Genomic DNA, 15,269 nt, shown 5'->3' on the forward strand with positions numbered 1-15,269 from the left:
AACTAAGCAGACGATTGATTTCAAACTTGATAAAAATAATAATATATATTTTATTGATGAGAATGAATTTTTATAGCGTTATATAAATAATAATGTAGCAAATATACAAAAAATAACGTGACGTGTTTAGGCGCGCGCCGTTTCACGGTTCCTATAAAATTTCGAAATACGGTAGACTGGGACAAAAAGGCAAGTAAAATAATTAATCTACGAACTTGCCGCTAACTCGTTTGAATTAAGGAAATAAAAAACGAACTACTTTTTTAATATTTTAAGGCATTTAAAAATTATATTTGAAAAATCGTCATAAATATCGATGATTTTACGTTAAGAATATTTTATTTGCAAGAAAACGATATTTCATGAAATTTACGAAAAAACTTATTTTATGCCGTAAGATATGTCAAATTGTGCAATTCTTTTTAGACGCAACATATCTTTACTTTTGAAAAGACTACGAGAAGGAGGGAGAATAAATGCAACATCTTCCTTAAAATGCTACTTAAATTATAGGTTCCGCTCTTGAAAATATAAAAAAAATTAGGAGACATTTAATAATAATAAAAATTACAATAATAATAACGAGACGCTATATAGCATTTCCTGAAATCAGAGAAAAAACTTTTTTTTATATAAAAAAGTCGATCGGTCGACTTCAGCATCTAATTACATATTCGAAACATGTCTATGTATCGTGTGAACTAGCGAAATAAAAAAATATTAATTTTTTATATGCACCGCGCTATCTCTATAGGTGTCTCATTCGCTGTAATAGCCAATGCCATTTATGCTCGCAATTTGACATATCTTACGGCATAAAAAATGTATCACGCTTTTCTATTTTATAACGCCATAAAAATTCATTCTCATCAATAAAATATATATTATTATTTTTATCAAGTTTGAAATCAATCGTCTGCTTAGCTTCCGAAAAAAAAAAATTCGCGAAAATAGCTTATTTTTCTGGTCTACAGACAGAATTGCCTCCTTAATCGGCATTTCTGCTAAGAAAAGAGGAAAGCGCGATATATGGCTATTAGAGCGAGCGAGACACCTATAGCGCGGTGTCTCTATAGCTGTCTCACTCATATTGCCTGCATTCAAGCGTAGAGAGAGTGAGACAACTATTGGGGACACCATTAACCGTACCACGTCTGGTAATGCTTTCTCTTTCGATCGTGTGACGTGCGATAAGGATGCAACATCGGAACGTCTCCCACCACTTCTCCTTCTTCGCTTCTCTCGCGCTGTACAGTACGCCCATATGCGTATGCGTATATGCCTGTCATCGGTTTCGATTGTTTTACAGGCGTTTTACAGGCGTATACGACAACATCGTATTTTCATAGGGTCGAGGGACACCATACCTGCCTCCAACTCCGATTGACCGATCGGTGTTGACAAATTTGACATTTAATGTTAGGTACCAGGGAAAAATGACAGTCGAATATATATATATATAGAAAATGTCGATCCAATATCCATTGCTTGCTATTTCTCGCTAAGGCTGCCCCCATCTAAAAAAATGCTCTGTCCATCTAAAAAAATGCTGTCCTGAAAAAAATATACCATCTATCCCCTTTTGGAGAGTTCGCGTAAAAATGCATATACCGCGTGAAACGTAGTCTCGGTGACGAATTTCGAGATTAAATATGAAAATACGATGTTTTTTAGTCGTTTAAGCTCAGGTCTAATATTGTAACTTATAATCAACCGTACTATCAACAACTCAAATAAACCGTATCCGCAAGGTATTTTTCCGACGTGCGGAACATTTTGGAGGTTAATAGAAACATAAAACGTTTATTTACATTTATTTACTTACAATAGTAGTGTTTCTAGGCATCAGGATGGAACACACTCGTGGTACATCCAACTCACAACTGACCAGCGCTGCCGCCTAGCATATATTGGGTGAGTGCAAAAGTTCGTGCGGAGTTTGTGAGTAAAAGTCACACAGTGATTAGGCAAACAAAAATTTTTATTCAATCAATGATATATTCTCCATCGTTTTCTATAATCTTTTCCCAACGTTCTGGCAGCATACGGATGCCTCGATCATAAAAACTGCGCGGTTTAGATTCGAAGAACGAAGAGACGTCGTTTTTTAAGGCCTCCAAAGAGTCAAAGTTTTTTCCATTTAAATAATTTTGCAATGACCGGAACAAGTGATAGTCAGATGGTGCGATATCAGGAGAATACGGTGGATGCGTTAAGACATCCCATTTCAGGCTTTTCAGTTTGCGCAGCGTCTTTTTCGAAACGTGTGGTCTGGCGTTGTCGTGATGAAAGACGACTCCCTTGCGATTTGATAAAATCGGACGTTTCTCTTTTATTTCTCGATTCAGATTGGTTAATTGGCGACAGTACTTGTCCGAATCAATCGTTTCGCCAGCGGGGAGAAGCTCGAAATAGATTATGCCCTTGCAATCCCACCAAACAGAGAGCATCACCTTCATCGGGTGCAAACTGGCCTTTGGCGTTGCGTCACCATGCTCACCTGATTGTTTCCATGTCCGTTTGCGCTGAACATTGTTGTAGAGGACCCATTTCTCATCGCCCGTCACTAGTCGATCCAAAAACGACTCGTTATTGAGTCGCCCGAGTAAAGAAACGGCTGCAGAAATTCGCTTGATTTTGTTCTTCTCGGTCAGCAAATGGGGCACTCATATATCGAGCTTCAAATCGAATCCCATCTTTTTTAAACGCCGAAAAGCGGTTGATCGGTCAACGTTTAGTGCTGTAGCAACTTCTTCTGTTGAAATTCGCGGATTATTGAGCACTAAAGTACGCAAAACATCGTCATCAATGTCAGAAGGTCGACCAGAGCGTGGCTCGTCTTCAAGGTTAAATTCTCCGCGCCGAAATTTAGCAAACCATTTTTCCACAGTTCGTTTAGCTGGTGCTTCATCCTGAATGTTTTTTACGGCTGCGGCAACGTTTATTCCCTTTCGAAACTCGTAAAGCATAACATGCCGTAAATGCATCTTATCGATACTCATTTTTAAAGTGATATTTCTCGAAGCAGTTTATATGAAAACAAATGATTTTTTTTTTAATAACAGCTGAAGACGTCACCTTTCCAACGTTATATAATATGTAGATGGAAGTATTAATGACAACACTTTACGACGCTTATAACTCCATCTATTGAAACTCCGCACGAACTTTTGCACTCACCCAATATTAACAAATTTATAGCAATTGACCATCTATCCCCTATGCCCATCTATCCCGGACTTACCCTAACCTCGTAAATTCCTTTTTCTCTGTTTTTTCTTCTGTCTCGCGCTCCGAATAATTTGGCAAAATTAGAAACGGTGGGCGACATCGGTCAATATGTTCATGTCCTATCAAGAACTGTTGTTATGTGAGTGCGAGTGCGTCATAAACCTACGCGTTGGGTCAGAGCGTGTAACCTTTAGCGCACCAAAGCACCTGCGGCGACCTTCGACCTCTGCGCGTCGAGTAACATTTTTGTGTGTGTGGACACGCTCTTGTATGATTTACATAGCTTACATGGTAGATTTACATGGCTATAAAGTTTTAGGGCTAAGCTCATAAATAAAATAGAAAGTACGGTATTACTAGTATGTATTACTAATTATTCTACATATGACCCTTGTATAAATAAAGTATACATCATTCCGCCAGCCGCTCCTGAGCCTACTGGAAATCCGTTGCTTCATAACTCCCACGTTGTGTTATTTCGTCCTGATATCGTCGAATCGTTGTCCTTTTAGCTCCGATTTCAACTTTGGAAACAAAAATCCGTCGGTGTCAAATCCAGCGAATACGGTGGGTAGTGTAGCACAGTAACAGATATTTTTTTGCTGAAAACTGACGATAAAAACTGCTGCATTGTAAGGTGTTACGTTATCATGTAGCAGGAATTTTCTTTTGTGTACAACTCCGGACGCACCCGCGCGATGCACTTCAATAGCTGAGCTGTATTCGAAAACACCACTCGTATGTCCTTTAATATGCACTAGCCGTTCGAAAATTATCGGAATGCTTTTGGGTGTAGTTGTTTGAAAACGTGAAAGGACCCTGCAAACACAGGTACATATCAGTTACATTGTCGTAATATAACATAATGTAACAGGTAATATAATGTGAAAGTTACATGTAACATACATGTTAGTTATAATTTCCCACTTATAGAAAGTTGCAGTTATATAACACAAACGTAACATGTTATTAAAATGTTACATAACTGTTTCATTTATTATTAAAAAGTTATATAACAGTTATATGAATTGCATAACAGTGATATAATAGTTATTTAAATGCAATAAAAGTAGAATATAAATTATGTAATCGTTATATAACCATTTCTTTATTTGTTATAAAATACACTAAGACTTCTCATTTGTCACCTATTATTTTTATCCTGTGCATATTATTTCTTCATGTATCACCATTCTGTGATCACTTGATCACAAAAAAGCGGGCAATTATGATCAAGTAATTAGAGAATAGTAACATATGGAGAGGTGATAAGCATAGGATTTATGATTTATATTGATAAAAATAGGTGACGAATGAAAAATCCTAGCGTAATAATATAATTATTATTAGGATAAGTATAGGAATAAAATAAAAGATAATTAACATATATTAACTAATCGGTAATATTTATATTAATAATAAGAAATAAGTAATATAGTATGTTATTATAAAGTAGATGTTTTAGTATTTTATAAAATAGAAAACATATTCTATAATATATTACTCTCTCTCTCTCTCTCTCTCTCTTTTTCTAATATAAATGTAGTTTATATATTACTTGTAATATAACAAAAAAGGAAATACATGTTGTAAAATCATTTTGGTATATTATATTTCCATATCACCAGCATTGTTTCCATCAATATTTTCCTTTGCTCTGTCTCTTTTATTTCGCTGGGTTGCGAAGCGTAACCATTCTGCAACAATATTTTCAAAATCTGTTTCCGTACATGTAGCATAACGCGATATCACGTCTCCTAGAAAGAAAAGGATAATACAATTAAAAACAACACGCATTATAGTAAAAAATTGTGATTTGTAATTTCAACATATCTGATATATACTTTTCATAATTTGTATAAAATGTAAATTTGATACTTTGAAATTATTTCGTAACCCTTTCCAAGAACATTTCATGGAACATTTGTTTGTTAAGGTCTTTTTGAGGATATGGTGAATATTGTTCCTGGCATCATTTCCACCTATCTTTGACAAAAACTCTTTCTAAAAAAGAAAGAAGAAAGTAAGTAAATTTAACATGTATTAAAATAAATCATGGATCGTAGAATATTGCAATAGGAATATACGATAAAATTTTGTATAATAACTTTTTCGTCTAAATGATTTCAATTTTTCAAATTGCTAAAATTTACTGATAAAAATGTAAGAACGCGGACAAATCAGAAAGAATTTAAGAATGGAAATTTTCAAACAATATCTACATCGTAATTAATGGTCGATCGTACTAAAACTTATATACTTACAAATTGTGTAACTGCTTCATGAGACGTTTTCAAGAGTACATCAAATTCTGTCATAACTTCAGTTGTTGTTAAGGGTAAAAATGGAGTTGTGAGATTATCATTAATTGTAGCAGGACTCAATGCGCGACGTTTAATGGCGTTTTCTACGTTTAATAATCGTCGTTGTATATCTTCCAGTGTAACGTTTGATGCTGCTTGCATACGCAGCATTTGTTGTATGCTATCTAAAATATAATTGAAAAGTTATGTGCACAAAGAACATTTTTAAATTGAATACAAAAATATACAGAAATGATTTACCTTTTATATTAAAATTGCTTTCTACAGGGTTTTTCAATTGGTGCGGGTCGATGTTGGCAGCCTGTGGCGGCCATGTTGTTTTGACGGCGTCTGTCTAACCTGTTGTTTATTATTCAGTCACTGATGCCAAATCACCATGACAAGTTACACGATTGAGCAGCACGTCTAAATGATAAAACTTTATTATCAAAATGAGTGTTCGTTAATACAAATGTTGCGCGTGTTGCGCCCATTTTACGGCAGACGCGATAGCCCTTCAAAGTCGATTCTCCAACGTTTGGTGGCCAAATTCGAGACGACCGGTTCGATAAACGATCAGCCAACATCCGTACGTCAAAGGAACACCAGATCAGCCGAGAACATCGCCGCTGTAAGTGAAAGTGTGCAGGAGAACCCGAGGCAGTCAATTCCTCGCCGTGCACAAGAACTCGGCCTTTCGCAGACTTCAACTTGGCGAATTTTGCGTCGGGACTTGGGCCTGCACCGGTACAAGATCCAACTGGCCCAGGAGCTCAAAGTTAATGACCATAGACAACGCCGTTTGTTCGCTGACTGGGCTTCGGAGCATTTGGAAGAGGATCCCAATTTTGGCCGAAAAATCATCTTTAGCGACGAGGCGCATTTTTGGATGAATGGCTATGTTAACAAGCATAATTGCCGTATATGGCACGACGCCAACCCACACGAAGTTCAACAGATAGCAATGCATTTACAAAAAGTTACTGTTTGGTGCGGATTTTGGGCCGGCGGCGTCATTGGCCCGTGCTTTTTTGAAAACGACGTTGGTGAGGCCATCACCGTCAATGGCGAGCGCTACAGAACGATGATAACCAATTTCTTTTGGCCCAAATTAAACGATATGGACGTGGACGACATGTGGTTCCAGCAGGGCGGCGTTACGTGCCACACAGCGGACGCCACGATGGACATTCTGCATGAACGATTTGAGGGTATGGTTATCTCTCGCAGAGGTGACGTGAATTGGCCACCAAGATCGTGCGATTTGATCCCGCTAGACTTTTTCTTGTGGGGTTTTCTGAAGTCGCAGGTCTATACCAATAAGCCGCAATCGATCGATGCCCTTAAAGTCAACATAACCCAGGCCATTGCTCAAATTCAGCCGGATCTATGTGGCAGAATCATTGAAAATTGGACCACTCGGATCCGTGCCACCGTGAGAAGCCGCGGCGGACATTTGAACGATGTTATATTCCACACATAATGGCATACATGGGCCTTTCAAATAAAAAAAGAATTTCGTTAATACCTCACACACAGCTTGTTTTATTCCATTGCAACATCGACCCGCCCTTATTGAAAAACCCTTTACGTGTTCAATCGATGGAGCGTTTCCTACAAAGTTTTAAGGATTTATATAATATTACAAAGTTAATGTTTGGTGATTGTAATGTTATAATTTATATACCTTGTAATATTATTGGTACATTGCACAGATTAGAATATTGATTTGAATGGTACGTCATAAATGAATCATTTTCTTCTTCTGAAAATATATAAATTACTATAATTGTAATTGCACCAATACTTATTTTACATTTTATTTTGTTATACAGATATACCATTATGTGGAGTTATAATATTTTTGTTTCCGCTTGCATTGGTAGCTTTTAAGACTTTGGGATATTCAATAAATTCTACGTTTGAAGAGCATGATGATGCTGTTATTTGTATGTCACTTTCATTATTGTTTAAAACATTGGAATCTTCAATAATACAATTAAAGTTCGAAGGACATGGTGGTAACGCTACTTCAATAATACCTTTACTAATTTGTTTTGCTGTAACCAAATAAAATAATTTCTTTTCAATATTACACATATACATAATATCCTTCATATACATAATATCCTTCCTATAAATATACTGTATCATATAGAGGAAAAAAATGTTTTATGTATTGTCTATACCAAATATCTCTCTTATTTTTGATTTTAGAGAAAAATGGTTCAGACACGTTTTGTATGGTTTCGAGGGGGTCATAAGATGGTACATTGATTTGACCTTGAAGAATCATTTGAAGGTCACGTGAAGGTTACTTCAATTTTTTTAGATGACACCCCCTATTTTTTATTACATATTCTTGTAGCTGACCTCAAGAGCTTCCCAAAACACTATTGTTGTGCCCGCGCGTGAAAGAAATAACTCGGGATATACTAAACGAGAAAAGCTTTATTTTCAGCCAAGAAAAACGGATCTTAATCAATTCCAAAATAATCGCACGAATTCGCTTTACGTCCGTACGCTGTGACAGGACTAGAGCGACTCTCTTATTATTCCAGTTGTTAGTAAACAAATTCCTTGACAACGATAACAGCTGTCAAACACTCTCTATATGCCTTCTTCACAGTCTTCTCCCAAGAGCGTGGGAACAATACGTTCCCCAAAGGTGTGGGCACAACACTATAATCAAATGTTTTTTGGTGAAGTATTTTTCGAGTTATAAAGCTCCAAATTTACAAAATTATGATAAAAATACAAAATATTTCGTAAAACATTCACTTTCCGATAGTTTTATCTTACATGATCCAACCAGTCAAGGCAAGATCCGAGCATGATCCAGCCAGTCAAGGCAAGACCCGAGCACGATCCAGCCAGTCAAGGCAAGATCTTCTTTTGTGTGTAATTACTTAAAGTGTTCAAAAACTTGGCCATTTACTTGTATGCATAGCTCTAGTCTATGGTGAAAGTCGTCCCTAACTTTTTCAAGAACACCTACATTAATATTTCTGCAAGCCTGTCTGATCCGTTTTTTCATATTTTCAACAGTTGTACGTTTTTGCGAATAAACTATATCTCTAATGTAGCCCCAGAAATAGAAATCTAGGGGTGTCAAGTCGGGTGATTTGGGGGCCATTCTTGAACTCGGCTGCCCATATCAATCCACCTATTCGGGAATCTATTGTTTAAATATTGTGTAACAGCTCGAGATCTATGAGCCGGTGCTCCATCTTGTTGGAACCACACTCGTCTGAGTAAATCATTGTCGACATGTCTCAAGAGGTTGGGTCTCAAGAGGTCATCTTGAAGAAATCTTAGATAGATTGCCGCATTGAGATTTTTTTCAAAAAAGTATGGACCAACAATAACATCTCCTAGGATGCCTGCCCAAACGTTAATGGACCACTACCGTTGGAACTCTTGGCTTCTCTGCCAATGTGGATTAGCATTTGAATAATAATGGCAGTTATGTCTATTAACGCCTTCTCTATTACAAAACGTGGCTTCATCAGAAAAAAGCGTATCAGCAATAAACCGGGGATTTTGTTGGATTTGATCTCGAGCCCAGTTACGAAAACGTACACGGCGTTGGTAGTCCCTCTCTTCCAATTGCTGAGTTAGATGAATGTGATATGGGTGAAACTTGTTGAGCTTGAGCACACGATTGGCTGTTGATTTAGATATACCGTATTGCCTCTCAATTTGTCTCGTAGAGATTTAAGGATTTAAAGCAACGGCACCTATAACAGTCAATGATGTGACTTCATTAGGGCCCGATTTTCGCCGGTTTCTTCTAAGAAAACTCTGTTCAGCTCTGTCGCAGAGTCTTTTTATTACTTTCCTATCAGGATGGCGTCTGTCTGAAAATCTTTCAGCATAAAGCCTTTCTGCTGCCGAATAATTATTCCTGGCCTCACCCAAAATGCGAATCATGTCCACAATTTCATTTGGTGAATAAGCAACCATAATTATAAAGAAAAAAAGCGCCAAAAACCAAAAATTCCTATCTTATCAAAAAAAAGTCAACGGATAATAATATGCGTCTGTCTGAGACTTCGCCAAAATACCGATAGTTGCCTAAGTAAGAAATTTGAAACAAGCCTCTTGATATTTGTTTCATTAAAAGAATTGACAATTGCACTTTCACAATTGTTACAGTTCATTGATTATCAGGCAGTACAGGATCTCGTCTTGACTGGCTGGATCATGCTCGGATCTTGCCTTGACTGGTTGGATCATGTAAGATAAGACTATCGAAAAGTGAATGTTTTATGAAATATTTTGTATTTTTATCATAATTTTGTAAATTTGGAACTTTATAACTCGAAAAGTACTTCACCAAAAAACATTTGATTATAGTGTTTTGGGAAGCTCTCGTGGTCAGCTACAAGAATATGTAATAAAAAAATAGGGGGTGTCATCTAAAAAAATTGAGGTAACCTTCACGTAACCTTCAAATGACTCTTCAAGGTCAAATCAATGGTACCATCTTATGGCCCCCTCGAAACCATACAAAAAGTGTCTGTACCATTTTTCTCTAAAATAAAAAATAAGAGAGATATTTGGGGTAGACACTTAAAATGGGACACCCTGTATATAGCCATGCATAAACATATATGTCCACAACAGAAAACATTGTTATGTAAAGGTTACACGACAATTTCCATAAAAAGGAGGGGATAGCGTCCATATATATACAAAAATGGCTAACACTTACAAAAAATCAAATTAATTTTCTACCGATTAGTAATGCGAGATATAGTAGAATGTTGGTTACCAGAAGTCTAATATATATATCATATATGTTCGTATATGAAATATTTAGTGTTAATAATGTATAGAAATTCAATTTTAATTACCTAGGTTTTTTCGTATTACTTCCATCCTCCCTTTTTTTATGGAAATTATAGTGTAAATATCAGCTAAAAAATGTTTATGTTTCTGGCATATAATTAAACAACGTTTAATAAAATAACATTTTTTTCTCATTTAGCATCATTATTTTCCAGGTAGACATATATAATTATATACGTTCGTATATAGCCAATATTTTGTATACAGGGTGTTCCGTAAGTCGAGGTCAATCGCTCGAGAGATGAATGGGGAATCACAAACAAGAAAGAAAGTTGATACAAACATAGGCCCAAAAATGCGTTGTTTTCGAGTTATCGCCATTTTTATGTTAAAATTTGAAATTGCTTTGCTTTCGAATTTTTTTGGTTTTGGAATTTCGATGGTTTTTATGAGTTTCAAAACACAACTAAAGTCAAATAAAAGTTGCGGGCTGCTTTAGCATTACCCAGGATGCACCGCGTGGACAGCCTGCTTAGCATCCCTTGGCAGAGATCAGGACCCCCACAGTTCGTCACTCCTGTGGTATTTAGTGACTCCAAACCCTCTCTGTCGTGTGTATGTGTGTGTGTGTATGTGTGTGTGAGTGAACGTAAAAATTATATGAGATGTTCGAAAACAAAGCTTGTATAATAACACTGTGGTATTTACCACAGGAATGACGAACTGTGGAGTCCTGATCTCTGCCGAGGGATGCTAAGCGGGCTGTACCTCCACGTGGTGCATCCTGGGTAGTGCTAAAGCAGCCCGCAACTTTTATTTGACTTTAGTTGTGTTTTGAAACTCATAAAAACCATCGAAATTCCAAAACCAAAAGAATTCGAAAGCAAAGCAGTTTCAAATTTTAACATAAAAATGGCGATAACTCGAAAACAACGCATTTTTGGACCTATGTTTGTATCAATTTTCTTTCTTGTTTATGGTTCCCCAGTCATCTTTCGAGCAATTAACCTCGACTTACGGGACACCCTGTACATAGGGTGTCCCATTTTAATGTCCCACCCCAATAACTCTTCAGTATTGAAGTTTCAAGGAAAATTATCTGAATAAAAGTTGTACGGATTTAAGTGAGCTACCTTATGGTGACCTTGACTTTGACCTTGATCTGTTTTCAAGGTTATTTGAAGGTCAACTTGCGTTTTTTAAATGGGAACCCTTATTTTTTATTACATTGTTTTTTCTACTAGTTAATTTGAACAACTTTTGTCTAAAACATTTTTTATTTGTCTAATATTTTTTGAGATATTTGAGGAAAACTTGATAACTTTTTCAATATTTAACTTACGATATCTCGTTAATTATTTGTCGGAAGAAAAAGTGGTACTAGACTTTCTTGCTTTATTTAGTCTCAAAAATATATTGTTACAATAGTGCCTTGATTTTTGTTAACTTACTGATTTTTGGAAATTTCAAAATCAAGAAATTAACAAAAATTAACAAAGATTAACAAAAAAGGGCGCTATTGTAACAATATATTTTTGAGACTAAATAAAGCAAGAAAGTCTAGTACCACTTTTTCTTCCGACAAATAATTAGCAAGATATTGTAAGTTAAATATTGAAAAAGTTATCAAATATTTCTCAAATATCTCACAAAATATTAGACAAATAGAAAGATGTTTTAGACAAAAGTTGTTCAAATTAACTAGTAGAAAAAACAATATAATAAAAAATAAGGGTTCCCATTTAAAAAACGCAAGTTGACCTTCAAATAACCTTGAAAACAGATCAAGGTCAAAGTCAAGGTCACCATAAGGTAGCTCACTTAAATCCTTACAACTTTTATTCAAATCATTTTCCTTGAAACTTCAATATTAAAGAGTTATTTGGGGTGGGACATTAAAATGAGACACCCTGTATATATTTTCGGATGACGATACTGTGAACGATAACGATGTATGATAATTAAATTGAATTATATTGCAACATAAAATATTTTGTGAACGCTTCGGATACTTTCATGCTGATAGCATCATTCTATCTTTGTTTACTCATTATGTGTCGATAAAGATGGAGTAATGCTTTCAGTTCATAAGCATCTAAATAGAATGCAATCATAATAAAACATTTATGTACGAGACGTTCTCAGATGGCACAGAGAGTTTAAAATGAATTCAGCGAATGTCAATAATTTTGAGTTCATTTTTAGATGCAAAAAGGATTCTCTTCAGACCTCTTTTCTTTTCTGACTTCTTTCCTTTTCACAAATGAGTTCTTTTTGCATCTGAAACTGAATTCAAAATTATTGACATGCGCTGAATTTTTTTAAATTCATTTTAAACTCTGTGCTGTCTGGGATTACTTTTGGTATATTTTCGGGGTTGATAAACATGTTCTTCTTCTTCTTCTTCTTCTTCATCACTGTTGAAACGACGATTTGGAACATGTTGCCTCTTTCCTCGGCCCAATCTTTCATTGTTAGTTGTATCATAATTAGAATCAGCTGCATTCTTCCGAGCTGACTCAACAGACACTACAGTAAAGAAATACACATTAACATTTAGATAACATGTAGAAAGCTATTTTTACCTAATGTTTTTATGCTAATTATTGTACACACACACACACATTATATTATTGATAATAATATATTATTGTTAATAATATTGATTATATATTAATATTTACTACAAAATTTTACGGCGTCCACTTCATGAGAATTTCAAGTGGAAAAATCGGGACTTGTACATGTCGTAATTAATGTTGCACAGTTTGCTGTGCGTGGAGGCGACCACCATTTTTGAACAGCCTTGTCTTTATACAACCAGGCTGTTGGAATTTCAGAAAATGTAAAATCCGATAAAAATTTTACGACAGCATATTTTTTATTTTCGCTGCTCATCTCGTATAATGTGGGAAATGTCCAATGTTGTAAAAACTGAAAATAAAAAGCAGCTAGTAAATATTAGTGTGACTATTTCTTAAAGCTAAGAGCTTATTAGATCCGGATTAATATAAATAATTACCATATCTCTATACTTTCTGTATCAAAATAATTATCGGTTATCTAAATTTTCATTTTCCTATTTCAATTGTATAAAAGAAAGCATAAAGTTTTCATATGTTAAAATATTATAAACTCACCTTTGCAATGTTATCATCCATTAATCAGATATCCGTTTAATATTTGTAGACTTCCAATATTTCTTTTGCGATGGTCGCCACCTTGTCGTGGTGTGAAGAAGCTTGATAGCCACAATGATCCAAAGGGATGGACTCGACTTGGAATCTTAGGATTCCAAGTTCGAGGATGAACCGAGGAGAGTGGCTACTAAGAGCGACTAATACATGTTCCGAGATGGGCAGCTGCCTCTCGAAGCATTAAGGGGGGAACCTGGTTTAAGAGGCTAAAAAAAAGGAGATTTTTATGAATTTTTTTTATTGACAATGATGCAGTTGAGGTTCCTAAAACTTTTATAATATTTAACTGCCTATTTGAAGATGTAAAAAAAATTTTTATATTGTAAAATAATTGCAAAATGGCGCCATGGTGTATCTCTAATCAAGCGCCTCGCCAACCGAGTTGCCAATCTGCGGGAAAAATGTAGCCTACAATTTTGATCTGAAACAAAAAAACCAAAAAGATTATTAATTTTCATGTATTTTTATTCTATGTGAACCAACAACATGGTTAAAAAACCGTAAAATATAAAACTTTTTAGCACTTTTTAGCACTTGAACAAAAAATGACAGTTTTGAGAAAAAATTTCCTCCGTTTTTATGCAATAACAATTATTTAAATTAATGTTTTTACCAATGTTTGAGGTTCACATAGAATGGTTGTTCATTCTCTAGCTAACGCACTTTGAATCAAGTCGATTGATCAATTAGTTTTTTCTCTATCTTTCCCGCAGATTTTAAGAAAGTACGAAAATGATATTTCGAGAAAAACGCGTTTAAAGTTCGTGGTACAAAAAAATATCATTTATTGGAGACTTCCGCAATCTTATGCTAATCAGCTATACCAGGGCCATACTGCAAGCCTTCAGCTTCTTCATAAAACTCGTTTCGTTGCATTTACTCCAGTCTACGAGCTGTGCGAGCTTCCTTGGTCGTGCTGCTTCGGCGTCGCTCCCCTCTCGTAACTCGCTGCGCATCGTAATTATCAGCGAACATTTTGCATTGCTGGCCGATATTGATTTCTAATAACTGCATTGTTAATAAAATGGCAGTATAGCCTTCATTAAAGATGTCAGTAGCCAAATATGCAGCGATTTGAACAATTTTAAAGCCCGAATTGAGATGTTTGGGAGCGATACGCCACACAGTCGAATTGAAGGATTTGTTGGAATTTTGTCTGTGCCCGCCTAAACATCTAGTCAAAAGATCTTCATTGGAAAGATCTTCATAGATCGAAGTAAGGTGTTTCTCAATATCAGGCTTTATAACTGGAGCAGGATGTTTATAGTTTACGAGTTGACCGGCAGCTTCAGCTTTGCGCCACTCGCACCAACTGTCGACGTCTGCGGGGCAATTTTCATGTTTCGGCTTTTCATCGGTCGAGCAATAGTGGTAGAGTGTTGCCATTATGCTTTTTTTCATATCACTTACAGAATCTATATTTCGTCTTATGGCTAAACCGTAGTAAGTGGTTAATTTTTTTATGACGAGATCGGTCAATCTCCCCTTGCCGCCAAGCTTCTCCTTTTTTTTATATTTCGAAGCCGCGTCCCCATCCGCTTCTGAACGTGTTCGACGCACTCACTTTTTTTTACGGGGCAATCTTCGCCATACGGATTCAAAGTCAAAATGGACTTATAAGTTTTTCTTTTTCTATGATTCTATAATAATGTAATGGATTCACAATAATATTATCAGTACCCGCTTAATTTTTTCGCACTGATGCTCTCGTCTAAATTATTACTTTCATTCTTGGAATGCTGGT

At 35.8% G+C, this 15,269-nt stretch overlaps 2 protein-coding genes across 2 annotated transcripts; both read right to left on the reverse strand.

Annotated features, from left to right (window-relative positions):
• Positions 1-4,839: 4,839 nt before the first annotated feature.
• Positions 4,840-5,818, reverse strand: LOC109503693 (uncharacterized). Its single transcript, XM_025300920.1, has 4 exons — positions 5,796-5,818; positions 5,496-5,719; positions 5,076-5,235; positions 4,840-4,988 (listed from the first exon to the last, which is right to left on the reverse strand). The coding sequence occupies exons 2-4, from the start codon at positions 5,703-5,705 to the stop codon at positions 4,840-4,842; spliced, it is 519 nt and encodes a 172-aa protein (XP_025156705.1). The 5' UTR covers positions 5,706-5,719; positions 5,796-5,818.
• A 1,543-nt stretch (positions 5,819-7,361) lies between these two features.
• Positions 7,362-13,956, reverse strand: LOC105190869 (uncharacterized). Its single transcript, XM_025300922.1, has 4 exons — positions 13,469-13,956; positions 13,013-13,262; positions 12,687-12,857; positions 7,362-7,594 (listed from the first exon to the last, which is right to left on the reverse strand). Coding segments are annotated over exons 2-4 (405 nt in total). The 5' UTR covers positions 13,014-13,262; positions 13,469-13,956.
• Positions 13,957-15,269: the final 1,313 nt, after the last annotated feature.

The sequence above is a fragment of the Harpegnathos saltator genome, unplaced genomic scaffold (assembly GCF_003227715.2).
Source record: "Harpegnathos saltator strain DR-91 unplaced genomic scaffold, Hsal_v8.6 scaffold111, whole genome shotgun sequence".
Classification (NCBI taxonomy): Eukaryota; Metazoa; Arthropoda; class Insecta; order Hymenoptera; family Formicidae; genus Harpegnathos; species Harpegnathos saltator.